The sequence below is a fragment of the Mustela erminea genome, chromosome 14, assembly GCF_009829155.1.
Source record: "Mustela erminea isolate mMusErm1 chromosome 14, mMusErm1.Pri, whole genome shotgun sequence".
Lineage (NCBI taxonomy): Eukaryota > Metazoa > Chordata > Mammalia > Carnivora > Mustelidae > Mustela > Mustela erminea.
The window spans coordinates 75,658,787-75,677,687 of NC_045627.1; the positions used below are offsets into that span (position 1 = coordinate 75,658,787).

The following is an 18,901-nucleotide window of genomic DNA, read 5'->3' on the forward strand; positions in this document are numbered from 1 at the left end:
GGTGCCCCCTGCCCATTTCTAATTCAGTACACCTGCCTTCCCCTTCCGACTGTAAGGATTTGGGGAAACAAAAAAGAAGACCCCTTCCTCCCCACCCCCCAATGCCAGGGAGGACTCACGGGCCCCAGGTGGTTCCAAGCTCTGACTTACCTTGGCTTTGTCGCTTCAGTGTCACTAGGTGGCATCACAGCATCGTTTTAGTTCCGTTCCATGGGCCCTGGGTATACCTGGCTGTTCTTTAACTCTACTTTTTAAAAAAAATCTTATTAAAATGTTTTCTGATTTCCTGATTATTGAAGAACATTTGGAAAACACAGAAAACCACAAAGGAAAAATATTCGAGATACTTATTTAAAATGAGTCCAAGTTTTTGGACTTGTAAACAGAAAAGACTTCGAAGAAATCAGTACGTGCGCCGTCAGCATTCGTTATGAACCACAGTTTATGGAACAAGTTCTAGAATCATCTGTGCAGGTGAAGAGGGTTTCCTCTTGAAGTTAAAGGTAAAGGAAACCCGAGCACCCGGCCCAGGGGTACCCACCAACCAAGGTCACAGCCTTGTCCCTGCCCTGGATGTGAACTCGGGTTCTTATTGAATGCCTAGGCATGGCTCCAGAAACAAGTACAAATTGCTAATTGCTGGGTGGTAGTGTACTGGGAACTGTGGAAGCAGGGGCAGGGAGGGAGGGCCGGAGGAGTTGGAAATGGGGTTATCAGAGGACAGGAGGAGCCTGCCTGTCAGGGCCAAGCCACCGTGAAAGTGAGGATAGGCTGGGCCTTAAAGCACTGGAACGTGTGTGGAGGCCCCTGGACAGGATGAGTTGGGTCCTGGAGGCACCACTGTAGGTACAAGACCGGCCCGCCCGGCAGCTTCCTGCAGGTCCTCCCTGGGGCACACTTGAGCTGTGAAATCAGAAGCTCCTTTCCCCTCCATGCTAAAGGAAATAAAAGGCAAAGTAGCAAACATTTCACACCCTCAAATTTCCCCGGGATCTTGCTGGAAACTTCTGCCTCCCTGCAGGGGGTGGGTGGTTGTTTATCCTTCTATTTCCGGAGCCAAGGGGGCAGGAGAAAAGCCTCATTTTTAAAACTTGATAAACTCCCAGTCTTTGAGGCACTCGTTCAGAGCCCACGGGTGTTCCGCTTGGTGTCACCTCTGTGCTCCGGCCTTTGTGCTCCTCTGGTGTATTTAGTCACGGCCACTGGCTTCTAATTCTTTCTCCTCCATTGCCACTCAGGTTTCTCCACCAGCTAAGTGTTATATGTAAACAGATCCCCGTGAAAATATGTGTTCTTTGTATAATTATGAGAAAGATCCAGGTGGCCTATCTTTTCATTTGGAGGTGAGGGGGTGTTTCAGGAGAAGTGATGCTTTGGAATTAGAGGAAAAGACAAAGATAGCAGACCGTTAGCTCATTCCAAAGAGTATGTTCCAAATGAAGCAAAAGCTCTTTCGATCACACCCATTGAGTCAAAGAGAGCCAGGTCTGTCTGGCCACCCCCACCCCGCCGCCCCCATGCCCCCCCCCCGCCAAAAAAAAAAAAAGGAATGTTAAAATATAACCCAAGGAGTTGGCTTTTCCATAAAGGAAGTCTTTGAATTCTAGGTGATAGAATACCAGATGCCTGTCTCCCAAATGTGTATGTAAACAGTACTCAGGGTTCAGTGCTGTGTTTGAAGGGGTGATGACACCGCAGGGGTGGTCTGGAGGCAGACATCCCCGGTTCCCAGGTTCTAGTCCTGGTCTCCCAATCACTTGTTGAGGGACTAGCAAGTCCTTTGACTTTTCTGAGCCTCAGTTTTGTCCTCTGCATAATGGGGATATGAATACCCGCCCATGGGATTTTCTGCGAGGCTTGAGTAAAGTAACTGTCAGTTTGCTGAACGGAGTGATGAGGAGAAGAAACCAACATCCTTCCCGAGGGGGAGGAATCCTCCCATTGTAAGGTTAACACTGGAAGACTCCAGAAAATGGGAAGTCTCCCAATTCTTCCTCCTCTAATGGTCAAGGAAAGTTAAGACCAGGGAGGTCAAGTGCTCTCTTTACCCACGGTCACCCAGCAAGCCCGGACCCGACACCCAGCTCTAACTTGGGGTCCAGTCCTCCGCCCCTTATTTCGAGCGCCAGTCCTGACCGTGGTGGTGCAGAGCTTTCCAGCCACATTAATCCTCCGGCAGCGCGGGTTTTCTCTCCTGCCCAAGTGGGTCAGCAGATTTAATTCTTCATTGAACTTGCTCCCTTTCTGCCTCACTTCAGCCGAGGGATGGACGCGTTCCAGCAGGGCTGGCGATGGGCTTTCCGATAAGGAGGGCCAAGTCCCGTTACAGGAGCAGAGAGCCACGCTTTTGAAACAGGGTCTCGGGGTCTAGAGACTTTGAAGCTCCACACGTGCAGAATCCCGCCAGTTGTTTTAGGTCATTGCTCTCCTAGAAGGGAGAAGTGAGCTGGAGGGTTAAAAGAAAACAAATAAAGAAGGCGAGTCAATGATCAGGTTTTCATAGTAATGAAAATGTTAAAACGCTCTTCTTGGGACACCTGGGTGGCTCTGTCTGTTAAGCGGCTGCCTTCAGCTCAGGTCATGATCTCAGGGTCCTGGGACCGAATCTCGCATCCAGCTCCTGCTTCCCCCTCTGCCTGCTGCTCCCCCTGCTTGTGCTCACTCACACTCTCTCTGACATATAAAATTATTAAAAAAAAACAAAAAAACCTTTAAAAAATCACTATTCTAGAAGCAAGTCTAGTTATAGAGAAGTACTATGAGGAGCACCTGGGTGGCTCAGTCGGTTGAGCATCCAACTCTTGGTTTCCTCTCAGGTCATGATCTCAGGGTCATGAGATCGAGCCCCCTGTCGGGCTCCTAGCTCAGCCGGGAGTCTGCTTGAGGTTCTCTCTGCCTCTCCCTCTTGCCCCTCCCCCCATCTAAAATAAATAATTAAAGTTGTTAAGAAAGGAAGGTGGGGGAGGAAGGAAGGGGTACTATGAAACCAAAGCCTCTTGTTTCTCTGGGGCACAGGTGGTCACAAGTAATAGAGGCACAGTGAGGCCTTGCATGTTCAAACCCCAAGCGCGCTGGAGAGCTCAGGGTGTTCTGTCTGGCACGCTTCTGTTCCGGAGAGTCTGCCGTTCCTCTGAAGGCAGAAAGGATAAATGCAATGAGCCTGTCAGAGCGCAGGTGGGTCCTGTTAGCCACTCTAAGTTCTGGAGCCTGTAGCCATAATACAGACATGAGTTTCAGGCTCTTAAAAGGGAATCCTGTCCTTGATTCCCCTCCCCCGGCTGATTTTTTTTTCGGTCTTTTATCAATTTTTTTTTCTTTTTTCTTTAATAGAGAGAGCGAGAGCATGCCTGAGCAGGGGGTGGCGGGGCAGAGAGAGAGGGAGAGAGAGCCCTAGCACAGAGCCCGAGGTGGGGCTCGATCCTACCACCGTGAGATCATGACCTGAGCCGAAATCAAGAGTCCGTCACTTAACCAACTAAGCCACCCGGGTGCCCCTTTATTAATTTTTATTGTCAGAGGTCTCGGTGCTTCCTTGTTTGTGGGGAGGAGGGAAACGTGCACGTGGATAAGTTTGGGCGAAGGACTCTTTTTCTCCCCAGTCTGTTTTAAACCAACTTTGTTTCCCAAAGTAGGCGTATGCTTGCAAATTTGAGTTTCAGAAAAGAACGGACAGAGATGTTTTTCCCTTTGTTCACAGACCTGAGGATGGCAAATGTTTCAGTTTGCCGAGGGGTAGCAGGTGCTGAGCTCCACACCTTCCCCTGGCCGTGACTTTGAACCAGGAAGTTGCGGAGAGCATCGTTAAACCATTTGTTTCATTTCCATGTGTTCACATTTTCCTCATTGCGTTTGGAGGGGTGAGATAGGAAAGGGGTAGGAACTCCTGGATCACTCCCTTCATTCAAGACGACTGAAGAAGGTTTATCTGCCTTATTTGAAAATTAAGGTGTTTTGGCCTGCCTCTGTAGCCTTTTGTTTTAGTATTTGTGTTAATACCTTGAGTACTTTTATAAGGACAAAAATAGCCTAAAGAATTTGAACTCCTATTCGTCACAGAGTCACCTCCTATTTTTGTTCATTTACTTGCATATAATTTCACATACTTTGCCATTCCTGTGTGTGCCGTTCTGCCCCCTTTTGTGGACGGGCACTTTGGTGGGTCACCCCCCTTTGCATGCTCATCACTTTAACAAGCTGTGCGGCGTGTTATTCTACTGACAGTCTCTGGCTTAGCCGTTCCCCTCTTTCCATGTTTTCACTCTTACAAATGGTGCTGCTGGTTGTATCTTTGTGGACGTTAGGGGTTCCCCCACCCTTCGGATCCCATGCTCCTAGAAAGTCACTTTTTCTCTAGGGAGCTGTCCCAGAGCGGGGAGCATGCATCAGTGTGGGCCTGGGCATTTCTGCCGGTCAGCAGAGAAGCGGGAGGCCAGTGTGACTTTCCCAGCCCCAGTGTGAATGGTCCCATGGAAAACTCCAGCCTGTAGTTCACTGCTGATTCAGTCACGGGCCTTCAGGCCTGGGCGGGCTGTGCCAGTCTGCTGTCCCCGGCTGAGCCCCGAGCATGTTGAGTTTTTATTATTACAGAGAAGAAGGAAACTCGCTGCCCATAGTTGCCGGACGAAGCCTAGTTCTGATGCACAGGGGGGTGCTTCCGGATGGAGACACGAGGTACGACCTTCACTCTTACCTTTCCTCTCTGCCTCGCTGTGTGCCTTGGTATGTCAGGAGTGTCGGGGATACCCGCCGTTCAGATGTTGAAACCATGAATGAATCATCCCAAAAATATTTAGACAAAGCAGCTACGAAAACCAGAGCTCTAGTTCCGAATGAAACAGCCCTGGGGAAATGTGTGCCTGGTGGTGTGTTTACTTTCCTGCTGATGAATGTCTGCAAACAGATAGAGCTTCTGGGGATCCTATTCATGGAGACGCTTTAGAAAATAAACAGTAGCAGGTTTGCATGTTTCTATCCCCTTCCAAATATAGAAAGGTATAATTCACATCTCGAGCAGCCTAGGGGATCTGTTAAGAGGATAAAACCTGTATTTATCCACTCGGTGATGGGGAAAATTACATTCACACCCAGAGTGGATTGTAAAAATTCATTGTGCACTTTCTGAGGTTTTTTACTTCTTCGTAAAGGAGGCAGAGTATTTTTATCCTGTAATGTTTTCTGATACAAGTTGCTGTAGGCTCTTCAAGGACGTCTCTTTATATAAACAACCATCAGAGCTTGGTTGTAATTTTTTGCCTCCTGACTTTGTTGAGTTGGCCTTGTACTGTGGAATTTGAGGTTCCAAAATAATGGGTCTCTAACCTAAGAAGTGAGGGTCATCTAGTTTCTTCCTGAGAATCAATGCTGTCTTGATCTGTGTTCCTAGCAGATATTTGAGCTAATCTGAATATGTTTGGGAAGAGAAGATATCGGTCCTTGCTCATACTGGTGAGGAAAGGCAGCACAGAGAAACGAGAAAGATGGTTAGGAAGCGTGGCTGTACATGAACTTCCTGTTGCATTTTAGTGCACACTTACAAACACTTGCTAAGTCGTTCAGCCAGCCTGTCCTGGTTAGTGCAGTCTTGCTTCTCTGGCCCTAAGAACAGTGATTTCACAGCCAGATTTATTTTTTTAAATCTGTAGCCAGTTGTGAAACACAGGATCTTTTAAGAGGATTTGGAACTTCTAATTCACTCTGCTGGTTTATCATGAGCCTTGCAATTAATAGCAGGTTTCAAAACAAGAATCCTGTGTTTCTTCTCAGCATGGTAATCTTGGCCAAAGTCTTCAGAAAGTGAAAAAGTTCAAGATAAAAGCTGGGTTTATCAGCAGAGAATTAGCAGAGACAGAGGAGAAGGGGTGAGGGGGTGGAGAGCAGGTAGAACCGGAAATACTAGAATCTGACTTAAAAAAATACCATGGCCAGCTTTAATTTGCTGTGTCTTTGCACGTCTCTCATCTGTCCTTTGCAGGATGAGTGGGATAATGATTTTGAACAGGCTCTGTAAAACATAAAGCATCACACAGACATTAACAATCCTTGTTGCTGGTGACGTAGGGAAATGGGAAGGGGTTCCTGAACCGTTTGCACCGTTGGTCAGATTCAGGGGAAGGGCTCGCTTCCATCGATCTAGTCCTGGAAGAAGCTCCACGCACCCTCCCTTTTGGGGACTGTGCCATAGCCATGCACGCGTGTTCCCTGATCTTCTGCAGAAAAGTCCTCTGAACTCAGGGCAGGGAAAATGGCCACTTTTAGAAGATCTTATCTCTGGGGGAGGATCACCAGCTAAAGAAATGGCTCCTCTGGAATCCCTGAAAGCTTCTTAGTGTCCTTCCCGTCCCCAGCCCCGGGCGAGCCTGCCTTGCTGTGGACTGTTGGCATCTTTCTGCAATGGCTAATTAATGACCACAATCTCTTTGGAGCCCCAGAGGCCTTTGCCCCTGTCCAACAGCAGTTGTTTATCTGAGGATCTGCTTGGCTCCAGCAATTGATTTCCAAACAGACAGTAACTCTTCATGAGTTGCTGGCTCGGGGATTGCAAAGCTTCCTGCCCTGGACTCTCAGTTACTGTGCCACCAAGGCCATCCAGAGGACTCTCCAGACACTGGGCAAATGAGGCAGAAGAGGGGTAGCATTTCCTGGGAGCATTTCGGTTGTGGTATTCAAGTAATTGCAGCCGCCGCCCCTATTCTGTTTGCCTGGCACCCCTAGGAGACCTTGCAGGAAATTGTAAATCACACACATGACCCTGCAGACAGTCTCGCTGCTGCCGACGGGGCACCATGCACAGGCCGTGCTTCCCAAGGTGTACCTGGTTCGACCTTCTGGCCACGAACCAAGGGTCCTGAAGGCTGCGCCCACATGGGAAGTGGCCTTTGACAAGAGAGGGCCCCTGACTCTTCTGCCCAGCATGGGGCTCAGCAGTGAAATTTCAGAGTCAAGAGGGCCCGTGCAGGGGCGCCTGGGTGGTTCAGTCGGTTAAGTGTCCGCCTTTGGCTTGGGTCATGATCTCGGGGTCCTGGGAAGAACCCCACATCAGGCACCCTGCTCAGCAGGAAGTCTGCTTCTCCTTCTCCCTCTGCCCCTCCCATCCCCAGCATGTGCTTACACACTCTCTCTCTTTCTCAAATAAATAAAATCTTTTTCTTAAAAAGGGCCCGAGTGGTAGGAAGACAGGCTAGTGCTGAGGGCCTCACACCTCAGAGGGTGTGGGCATCTCTAGGACGCTCTGATTCTCTAAGTCTAGGACAAGGTCCTGGAATCTGGATCGTTAACAGAGGCAAGAAATGCTGGAATAGGGGAGTTGGTTTTGGACCTGTGACTGAGTTTGGGCTTTCACCCAAGTCTGGCATTGTGTTCTCAGACAAGCTCGTGTCATCTTTTCCTATGGGATGGGGCCAGTACCCTACAGAGTTGTTGGAAAGACCTACGGGGTCATGTGTACAAGGCAGTGAGCCTTCCAAAGTGGTACTTACTGTGACTGTATTTATTAACACCGTTGTTACTGACACAGAAGAGGAGAAAGCTCAGAAGACTGGAGAATAAAGTCACATGTGAAATCACAGTGAAACACAGAATCACGGGGTCTCTTAGGAGCCCTTGGAACGAGTAGCACAAAAAAGTATGAATCCAGTAATCTTCAAAACAGGCCAGAAATGAAAATGAAAATGAAATCCATTTGCAGCAGGTGATTTTTAACTACTAAATATTCTGTATTTTAACCTTTTCAATAACTGATTCACATGTACTGAAAAAGAGATACGGTCACGTTCTTCCTCCTTCCTGCTCTCCTTGCCCCTGGCCCCCATCACACGGGCGACCACTCGTTATTCTATACAACAAATACCATTAGTAATAACAATAACATTTGTGCCCTGTCGACTGCTGGCCGCACACTGTCCTAAATGCTTTGTGAATATCAACTTGTTCACAGGCTGTGAAGCAGATGATATAATTTTATCCTTTTTACAAAGGAGGAAGCAAAGCCTAGAGAGGTTAAGTAACTTGCCCGTGATCACTCAGCTACGTGGTAGAACCAGGTTTCAAAGACCAGCCGTCCAGCCCTGGAATTAATGGGTTTATCCATTATGTGATCCTTCAAGAGTCTTTATGCAAATATAAGCGAACATAAAGATACGGTATTTTCCCCTCATTTTTTTTCCCCAAAGGGTAGTATACTATTCTCATTGTCCTGCCCCTCTGTTTTCTTTCATGCTTTGTTTGCGTTCTGGAAATCATCCCACCTCAGGACACAGGGAACTTCCTTGTGCTTTCTTGCAGGGCTGTGTTATCCGGACTAAAGACCCTCCCCTGCGTGGTTCAACCAGGAAGCAGAGGCTGAACTAGATCTTTCCACCTGTCCTTCAGGTCCTGATGGGAGTGGCCTGCTGGACAAAGTCCTGTCTGCCCTCCAGGTCTTTTAACTGAGGCATGCTCTTAAGGTTGACGATTGGAAGTAAGAGCAGTGTGGGGGAAAGGGAGAAGACTCGCCAGTCCCATGTGTTTCTAGGTAGCGTGAGGTGTCACGCACAAGAGAAATACTCAAGGCAGACCACTGTCCCAGGTGCATGCAGAAGCAGCCACCAGCAGCTGCCCTAAAACAGTTGCCTCTCGGAACTCATTTCTCATCCTAAATGGGAGGCAATACTTCTTTCTCTGCAGCAGCGTTGCAGCCAGAATTAGCAGAATGGAAGTGAAGCCACGGCTCTCGTGGGGTCTTGAAGGGAAAGTGGAACAGAAAGGGCCCTAATCCCCAGGAGAGGGTGCTCAGAAGCCTTGCAACTAGTAGTAGGCGGCAGACTTGGACTCTGATGCTGGAAGAATGTATCTTTTATGTCGTGGACTCTGGTCCACTTTTTTTTTTTTTTTCCTGGTGCTTTCTGCATCTTGATCATCATTTCTTCCTTTTGTTTGTCTCTCCAGTTATGTGCTTTAAACTGGTCATAGGCGTTGCTTCCCCAGAGTTAAGCTACAGACGGTGTTTTCCCCAGGCTGGTGCCTCTTAGAAAGACGAGGTCAGAAGCGGCCAGAGTGGATGGAATGGATTGCTCCCTAAGACACATCTGTGGTCTGGGAAGACCTGGGCTTAGCAAAAAGCTCTTTGGGTTAGAAGGAAAAATAAATATTGACTGACTCAAATCCAGAAAGAGGAAGCAAATACTTTATTTTGTTTTGAAAAATGAGAGTTCAAGATAGGGGCAGGCTAGGTAAGGGAATTCCCTCCCTTTTGAAATGTTTACCAGGGATAAGAATCACATTTCGGATTCAATTTTAAGGTACTTTTTGTAGCCATGGAAAGTATTTTCTTTAAAGGGTGTATATCTTTATTCCCCTTTTGTATTCCTTTTTAAAAAAAAGTTTACTTCCCAAATCTATTCTAATAGAAACGGAGTCCTTTTTTGTTTCATGTTACTTACAGCCAAGCCAGTTTTCTTATAAAAGAGGCTCATCAATTTTGTTTTGCTTATCATTGTGGATGGGCTGATGGCAGCAGCTTTAAAATAATCACAATGAGTTTCTTACTTGGATGTTGTTGTATAGTTTGTTTTAGAATAATTCATATTGCAGAAGGTAGAAGTAGAGTTTTATCTCTCAAAGACCTCCAGACTGTTAGACTTAGCCCTAATCTTTGAGTGGTCTTCAGTTAGCTAAAGACCTGTCAAGAGGCAATGAGAAAATGCAGGCAGAATTTCAACAAGGTCCTGGTCCCTCGTAAGCCCTGACCAATGTTAGAGGTTATTATAACCTACAGAATGGGTACAGTGGAGCCGCTTCCACCTCCTTCAGAGGCATAAACTGAAGATTTTATGTGCATGTGAAAGACCACATACAGATAATTTTCCACATGCACAGAGGACACTGTTGGGATGGGTCATTGTCAGGGAATTCAGAAGTGAATCCTACTCCCCCGTGCATGGCATGTTCTTGAACACTGCAGAAACTCGCTTTGCTGATATGCATCTCCACTGAGATTTTATGGAGGCTCAGGAGAGGGAGAGGACTCCACGAGAGTATTTCCTGCCCTCGAAATTGACCACGTCATTCCGCGAAGGACACAGAAGGCTCTGTTTTCCAGGAGAGGAGGTCAGGGCTCTGTGAAGGGTCCTGTGGGCAGATGCCTGTGTCCCAGCCCCGCGCTCATTTGTGCGGCCTCCCTGGGGAAAGAAGCATGAAGAAAGGGTAGGGAGGAAAAAATCTGGAGAAGGTGGAGGCTGTTTCTCTTTTAGACATCAGATGATGTCACAGAAGACAGTTGGCCTTAGAGAAGTGGAGGATAGAGCGGGGTTGCCATTGAGAGACAGCAGTAAGCACTCTGGAGATTGGACCCACAGAGCCACACTGTGACCTGGACCCAGGTAGGAGGGGTGGCAGCAAAGACCACATCCTTCCAGAGGTTCTGAGAAACTACAACAGGCGAGGTTCAGTCAAACTCAGGGTGAAAGGCCCACCTTTGTCAGGTAACAAGCTGAGTTTTTATTTTCACTCTACTCCTTCCAACGTTTGACGAGAATCTGGGGGCAGTGGTGGACGAGTCTTCTTACAAATGCTCTGGGGTGTGGGGGCGACTCAAGAGGCTGACATCACCTGAGGCCCACGTGGTGGTCTCAGGGTCTCACTTTGCTCATCTCTGCCTGGCTGACCTTGAACAACCCCTACCGTCCTGTGCACCTGTTTCCATGTCTGTAAAATGAGGGCACAAGACTGGATGCATTCATTCCTAGAATACATCTTTTTAACCTAACTTCCCAGATGAGAACCTCTCATACAGTATTTAACAGAAGCGGCCAGAGTGGGCATGTTTGACTTGTTTTCGAACTTACAGTGAAAGCATTCAGTGTCTCCTCATTAAGGATGATATTATCTGTGAGTTTTTCATAGATGCCCTTTTCAGGTTGAGTTAGACCCAATGGAATCCTAGTTTATTTAGCATTTTTATCATTACAGAGTATTGAATTTTGTCAATTGCTTTTTTTTTTTTTTTTGCATCAGTGGAGCTGATTATTTGGTTTTTGTCCTTTATCTTTGTCTATTAAAGTGATGGATTACATTAATTGATTTTTGGATGTTAAACTACCTTAAATTCCTGAAATTGGTCACACTTGGTGATGATGAGTAATCCTACTCATAGATCGCCAGATTCAGCTTGCTAATATTTTCTCAAGAATTTTTGCCTTTAGGTGCCCAGTTGGCTCAGTCAGTTGGGCATCCAGCTCTTGATTTCAGCTCAGGTCATGACCTCAAGGCCATAAGATTGAGCCCTGCATCAGGCTTCATGCTGAGCATGGAGTCTGCTTAAGATACTCTGCTTCTTGGGGCACGTGGGTGGTTCAGTTGGTTAAGCGTCCATCTGCCTTCAGCTCAGGTCATGATCCCAGTGTCCTGGGATCAAGTCCCACATCAGGTTCCCTGCTCAGCAGGGAGCTTACCTCTCTCTCTCCCTCTACCATTCCCCCCACGTGTGCTTTTTGGCTCTTTCTGTCAAATAAATAAATAAAGTCTTAAAAAAAAAAAAAAAAAGATGCCCCTACCCATTTGTGTGCTGTCTCTCTCTCTCTCTCTCTCCCTCTATCTTAAAAATAAATAAATAAATAAATTCATCTGTACTCATAAGGGATATTGGTCTGTAGTGTATTAAAAAAATTAATGGAACAACTTATATGCTAGGCACTGTTCTAGATATTGGGGATTCAGGAATTTTTCACAACAGATTAAAAAAAAAAAATCTTTTCTCTCGTGGTGTTTCCATTCCCGTGGATGACCAGCACGGCTGCTTTCCACTCACACTTGACATCGTTTTCTGTGTCCTCTCAATGATGCTGCATGTTCCAGCCTCTGTGCCAGACTTTGGTAAACTGGACAGTCGTTGTCAGGAGATAGGAAGGGGATTACTTTCTTTTTTAAGTCACTGCGCCTTTTTCCCCCTTTTTAACGGCACCGTGTCTAACCGCAGGTAATAGTGTTCTGAGTGTGGGTTCTTTCATTCAATAGTATCGTTGTGAGACCGGGTCCGCGGTGCCGTGGTTGCTCACTCTCCTCACGCAGTCTCTCCTCGCACGCGTATTCAGCGGCTTGTTCACTGGGAATGGGCGTTTGGGGTCCTCGCGGCGGGGGGGGGGGGGGTCCTTGCTGGACCGCCCCGCTGTGCGCATGCGTACTTGTGTCCTTTCTGCAAACGCGTTTGCTCTACTCTAGGGTGTATTCCCAGGAGTGGAGTTGCTCTGTCCTAGGATGTGTTTAAACTCAGTTGGGGTAGATTCTGCCAGTTTTTCCCAATGGAAGTACAACGTCGGTTCCCAGCAGCTACGCGGGAGGGCGGCAGGTGCCGTTCTCGGGGTCACCGGTGCCCTGTCGCTGTGCCGATGGGTGTGTCAGCGCAGCTCCTCGCGCTGCTGCTTTAGCCTTCCTCTCTGCGACAGCTGATGAAACAGAGCAGGAGATCCTGTTCGTTTTAAATACGACGATTTTTTTAACGGAGCCGACTGCCCCCCTTGCGCCTGTTCTTACAGAGGTTCCGGCTCTCCTGGGCGCCCCTTCCATGCTCACCGTAGAGTCAGGAGGCCATTCCTGTCCCCACATCTCCCACAGCCCCCGACTGGCTTTCTGTTTCCCCAGTAAGAAGAAGAAAAATGACCCGGGGAAATCAATCAAGACAGCCCAGGAGCGAGTGCCTACATACCAGTATAACATGAATTTCGAGAAGGTGGGCAAGTGCATCATCATAAACAACAAGAACTTCGACAAAAGGACAGGTCAGTGCTGAGGACCCCGGGCTGGCCTCTCCCGTCCCCTTCTGTCATCCTCAGCTTGTATCAGACTTTGCGTAGAGAAGGGACGTGCCCTGGGGTGAGGGGTGGGGGGGTCACTAATGCTACTTACGTGTCCAGGAAGAAGGCATGAGGGACATCGGGAGCTTCGAGTCTGAGGTCCCACCACGTGCATTAGCTGATGTGGGACTGGGACCGAAGGGCTAAGAATCCAGGGGTGCTCTTGGTCTTGACTGAGGCAGAGAGTTGCCATGAAAGGCACAGCTTCCGTGCGCAGGCTGAATGACCTCCTTGGAGTTGGATTCTTATCGCAGTTGCACATTTAAACTATGACCCTGGGAGCATGGACACCAGAGACTAAGAGGCTGGTGCTGAGCACCCGGACGGGAGGCGGCTGGCAGGCCGCTCTCAGCCGGGGATCGCTCACCGTGGCCTTCGTTCCCACAGGGATGGGCGTCCGCAATGGAACAGACAAAGATGCCGAGGCTCTGTTCAAGTGCTTCAGAAACCTGGGTTTTGATGTGGTCGTCCATAATGACTGTTCTTGTGCGAAGATGCAGGACCTGCTGAAGCAAGGTGCGTGCCTGCCTCCTCCCCGCTCCCCGCCCACCTCCTCCCTGTCTGGGAAAGGGGCAGCCTGCCAGGGGTCTCGGGAGGGCAGCTTGGCACACAGCGATCTCAGCCCTTGGAGCCTTTCCTTCCTCTGGGCTGCTCCGGCCCAGGCTGAGACCTTTTCAGGAAACTGCAGTTGCTCCCCAAACAGATGAAATCAGCAAGTAGGACAGCAAGGGATAGGTTTGGTATCTATAGAGCAGTCTTGATTTCCAAAAGCTAATTCATAGGGAAGGACCAAGTCAGTATCTTTCTGTCCAGAATGGAGTGGAAGTGTCAGCTTTTCCCTGGTGGCAGGGAGAGATTAATCATCTCCCTATATTTCAGATGTTTATGTTTTAAACAGACTTTGCAGAGATGGGAACTAAGGCACAAAATGGCAACGTCACTTGCCTGGTGTCGCAGACCTAACAGAGACGAGGGCTGTGCCCATTCAGCACCCCACTGCCCCCATGCTGCCTCCCAGCAGATGCCTGAACCCCTCCCACACAGCGGGGCACACCTCACGAGGCAGCCTTCTAGGTTTCAGACCGTGTGAGAATTCTAAAACTCTCCCTGTCTCTAACTTACCTCCGCTGGGCTTCCTTCCCTCCAGAGAGGTGCTGCTTCCCCTGCACACCTGTCTGACAGTCGGTGGCCCCTGCCAGGCTGGGAGGGAGAACCCTTTGGAGGTCCCACTAAGGACTTACATCCTAATCTTTCCATCCTCAAACTGCTTGCTCGCAGCCTCTGAAGAGGACCACAGAAATTCCGCTTGCTTCGCCTGCATCTTGCTAAGCCACGGAGAGGAGAATTTAATTTATGGGACAGATGGCGTGACAGCAATAAAGGACTTGACGGCCCATTTTAGGGGGGACAGATGCAGAAGCCTTCTAGAGAAACCCAAACTCTTCTTCATTCAGGTAATCCCTTTTCAAAGCCGGTGCCGTTAAAAGAGGAAAAAGATGGCAGTGATGACAGAGTGACGGGTTCTAGCACTTTCACAGATACACGCGCTGTTTCAGTTGGGATTTGCAAATCTAGGATTCGTTTCTCTACCCTGCTGTGCTTGGCACCTCTGTTTGCATCAGATCAGGGCTTGTGAGGGTTTCTTTAAGACACTGCGATATTTTCATTTGCTTTGCTTGCTAATTTGACACAAGCTTTGTTCACTGTGTATTTCTGTATCGAATGCTTATTGAGCCACTAGGGCACACCGAGTGGATCCCTAGGCACCAGGACGCAGCCATGAAGAGCTCGAATGTCCCTATTCCTGACTCCAGGAAGTGATCTCTGCTTTGGTACTTAGGCTTGCCGGGGGACAGAGCTCGATGATGGGGTCCAGGCCGACTCGGGGCCGATCAATGACACAGATGCCAATCCGCGATATAAGATCCCTGTTGAAGCCGACTTCCTCTTCGCCTATTCTACAGTTCCAGGTATCAGGTCCATTGCCTGTGAACTAGACAGGGGCACTCCACCATCAGAATGGAGGGTGGCGGCTGTATAGGTTTCGTGTTGCTGCAGTGATAAATTACCCGAAACACAGTGGCTTCAGACCTTACAAGCCTATTATCTTACAGTTCTGAAGGCCAGAATTGCAAATGGGTTGGCAGGGTGACGAGAATCCCAGAAGGAATATTCTGGAGGCTCTAGGGGGGATATCCACATCTGTGCCTTTTCCAGCATGTTAGAATTCCCTGACAACTTGTCCCCTGCCTCCTGCTTCAAAGCCAGCAACCTCACATCTCTGTGACTCTTCTCTGCTGCAAATTCCTCTCTTGAGGCTTGGATTAGAAAGTAGCTCTCCACCCCCGACACCCCCCAGCGCCAAGGGCAGTGAGGAGTTCCAGAGTGCTTCTCGAGCATTTCCTTTGGAACGCTCCATGTGCCCATTTGTCTCCTGCACACTTAGGTGTTTCATATTTATCTGTGCAAGAACACTTACGCTGGGCATTTTCATGCAGCCTTCTAAACCCAAGATGTTTGCTCTCCACGCACACAGCATAATTCTCACGGGGAACTTGCATGCAGAGAAGAGTAGTGGGGCAGCGGCCAGCTCAGCTGATTTGATCGTCTCCTTTCTGTTTTGTTGAAGGCTATTACTCATGGAGGAACCCAGGAAGTGGGTCTTGGTTTGTACAAGCCCTCTGCTCCACCCTGAACGAGCATGGCAAGAGCCTGGAGATCTTGCATATCCTCACCAGGGTGAACAACAGGGTGGCCAGGCACTTCGAGTCCCAGTCTGATGACCCCCACTTCCATGAGAAGAAGCAGATCCCGTGTGTGGTCTCCATGCTCACCAAGGAACTCTACTTCTGAAAAAATAACCATTTCAGGGATGCATTCAAGCGGAAAAGCTATGGATCATTTGTTGATGAGTCTTTTCTTTTTTTTTTTTTTTTTTTTTAATGGTCTATCCCTGGAAATTCTAAAGGATTTTAATTCAGGAACATTTATTGATTCAACAGGAAGAAAACTTTCTGGTGCTGTCTTACATTTTTAATGTTTTTGGAGATTTTTTTATTTTTTACAATGTTACCCATTCGATGGCTTTGTCATTTCTTCTTAAGACTAATTTTCTGTTCATGTCTTTCTCCTTGTTGTCCCACTTAGTACATACAACAGAAACAACCTCTACAGACTCTTGGCTGTGTCCACCATGATTGTGTTGACACGGCAGACAGGGTCCACCTGGCCCAGAGCATTCCAGTGCTTGAAAAAAAGCAGGCTGTATTCACCTGTGTTGCAGAAAGTGGGTATTGAGTGTGATTTGAGTGATTTTTCACTGGCTTAGGACAGATTCTCATGCAAAACTTCCCAGATAAAGCAGGGGTGGTAGGGGGCTGCGGGGTGGAATGTTCGTGATTCTAACATGTATCAGATAGAAAACAGAAACCATTTTAGGAATTTCAATAAAAGGAATTTAACAGAGGAAATTGACCTACAAAAATAGTAAAAGAGAAGCCAAATAAAAGGAATCTATGACCACCTAGGACTATGAAAAGGTGTGGTCCCCTCGATCCAGAAACTGGCGTAGCCCACAGGAGCCGGAAGGGTCATGGGGGCTGCCTGGTGAGAGTTGAGATCTCCAAGAATTGGGAATTGGAGCCATGGCAGAGACAAAGCTCTGGCCTGAGATGAGGCAAGACGAGCTGGGTCAGATATGGAGAGATACCCTGCCTTCATCTCTCCTGCCGTTGAGTCTTCCTTCTGTGCCTTACCTGGAAGCCAGCTGCAAGGACCCTGGGAAATGTGATTTCCTGCAAATACAGAGCACAGCAAAGCCTAGGGAGACAGAGCAGGAACAAGGAATGCATATCAGAACGGCCCATAATATGAATATAAGTATCCTGTTCCCTGATGTGCAACAATTCCTCCCTTCGATTTATTCATGGAATTGCCAGATCATCTCCGTATTGCCTACTATGTGCAAAATAATCTTTTTTTTAGCTTTGAAATCTACCTGGAATTTTTTAGATTATTCCAGTCCTTATTCTGAGTAAATTTTTTTGTTGCCTCTAATTCTCTGTAAGGGAAGAGTTTATGGCAAAGATTTTTGCACTTTGTTTTCAAGGTTACCTTTTGAATTTTTGACAATTCTATTCTGACCCAATAACTGGTTAACACACAGATATTCATATTTATTGATTAAAATCTGGTTGCTTAATTCCTAACCTGCTCAGTTTGCTTTCCTTCTAAAGTTTTTTATAGCAGTGGAAAAATGGAAAAACATGGTAAGAATCAACCCCACTGACTTCACCTCCACACAAAATATAATTCATGTCTCTTTTGAAGCTGGAACATGAATACAGCAATAAGTCCCTTTGGAAGCTGAAATTCTTCACATAAAGGGTTAATTAGAAAGCTATTTGCCATGGGCTACCATTTATTAATTTGGCAATAAAATCAGAGCAAGTAGAAGTTATCTTGTTCAATAAGAAAACTAATTTAGGGCCAGTTTATTCAATCTGTCCCTGGTTTCCTGCCATCTAAAATACACCAAATGTACAAAATTTAAGTGCAGATCATGAATCAAGAATCAACAAGCATCCTCCCCACCGTTCTCAGAATTCACTGGCCATTCTTTGGAAATCAGACTATCCTACTAAAGGAACCTCTTGTAGAAATAAATGGGCTTAAGAGCATTGTAACTGAAAGTAGAAATTACAGCATTCTAGTTCTTCCCCTTATAAGATTCATTAAAGATCCCAAGTGTCAGGGTTTAGGGTTCCTTTAAAAATTCTCTGAGTGATCATAGGTACTAAGCTCACAAATAATGAATATTCCTTCATGTCCTTTAGACCAGAGGTAGAAAGGGCTGTTAAGAAAGAGCCTTCCCCCTCAAACATTTCGTTGGGCAGACACCCTTGTTAATCAAGATCAGAGATCCTATTTCAAGTTGGGTATATAGTCAGTCAACACCTCCATTCTTAAACTTTCTGATCTTCCTATAAACCAGAATTCTGATAAGAACTCAATCCTGGTGAACACACATTCCTAGTTCCCATTATTTACAACCCACCTGCCCCTTGCATGGGTAATAGACAGAGCCTCATCTTGGCTCCCAAGGAAGCCAGTGGCCTATGCTATCCTCACCGGCATCATGGGCTCAAATCTGGGCTTCTCTTTGTTTTTTCTCAAGGTGCCATTAGCCTATTTTAAGTGTTAACTGTTAATACATTCACAGTTAGCTTTAAGCTCTGTCCTGGGCCTTTTTTCTGAGCGAATTTCCATAAACCAGCTAAGTCTATTGTGTTTATGAATTGCCCAAAATAGGTCTCAAAGTGCTGGAGTTCAGTGGTTTAAAACCTCCAGGAAAGGAAGGCCCCTCTGGGAGAAGGAAGATTATGTCCTCTGGAAGGGCACAGGCCCTACGTGACAAATCCTTTATTTTGTCCAGTCTTGCAGCCCATCGCCTGAAAATCTTGGCACCAGCTGCTCTGGGAACCAAAGACTGCCTTTAGACTCTGGAGGAGCAGATGTCTCCCTCCTAGCCTTTCATCTTCCATGCCCCTTTCCAGCAAATATCAGGCCAAGGGAGAAGCTATAATGATCACCAGGTTCAAGTAAGAGTTCATCGTGTCATTAGCCAGGAGACAAGGAGCCTCAGCCCAGGTATCTCTAATTTCTGAAGGAATGGGATCCTTAACAGTTCTTCAAAGACACATAGATCAGAAGGTTCGTTGACACTGTTTGTCTTGTAGATAGGTCACTCAGTCTTGCAGCATGGAGTGTATGAGTGTGTGCACAGTGACGTCAGCATCCCCGGGGAGCTTATCAGAAATGCGGGGTCTTGGGTCCCGCCCCACACCTGCTCAACACAAATCTGCCCTGTAACCAGTCCCCAGGGGGATCCAGGTGCATCTTAAGGTCTGAGAAGCTCAGTTTGGAGGGCAAAACTCCCTTGTTTGTACATTGTTGCTCGCCCTTTGCACTTCTGAATGTGGAACCACTAATACAGAATAGTCCTACAAGGAATTAGGGAAAAAACAGGTATATTGTCTTCTGTGTCTTCCACAGAAGACACCTGTTTAAGCATCTCT

At 47.4% G+C, this 18,901-nt stretch overlaps 1 protein-coding gene across 2 annotated transcripts in view; it reads left to right on the forward strand.

Moving 5' to 3' along the window:
- The window catches only part of CASP7 (caspase 7), a 29,377-nt gene extending 12,345 nt beyond the window's left edge, over nt 1-17,032 (forward strand). For both annotated transcript variants that reach the window (XM_032312634.1, XM_032312633.1), the window contains exons 3-7: nt 12,613-12,749; nt 13,212-13,340; nt 14,103-14,278; nt 14,665-14,794; nt 15,454-17,032. In XM_032312634.1, the coding sequence (XP_032168525.1) occupies nt 12,613-12,749; nt 13,212-13,340; nt 14,103-14,278; nt 14,665-14,794; nt 15,454-15,677 (796 nt within the window). In that variant the 3' untranslated portion in view covers nt 15,678-17,032. The remainder of the gene's footprint in view (nt 1-12,612; nt 12,750-13,211; nt 13,341-14,102; nt 14,279-14,664; nt 14,795-15,453) is intronic.
- The last annotated feature ends 1,869 nt before the right edge of the window (nt 17,033-18,901 follow it).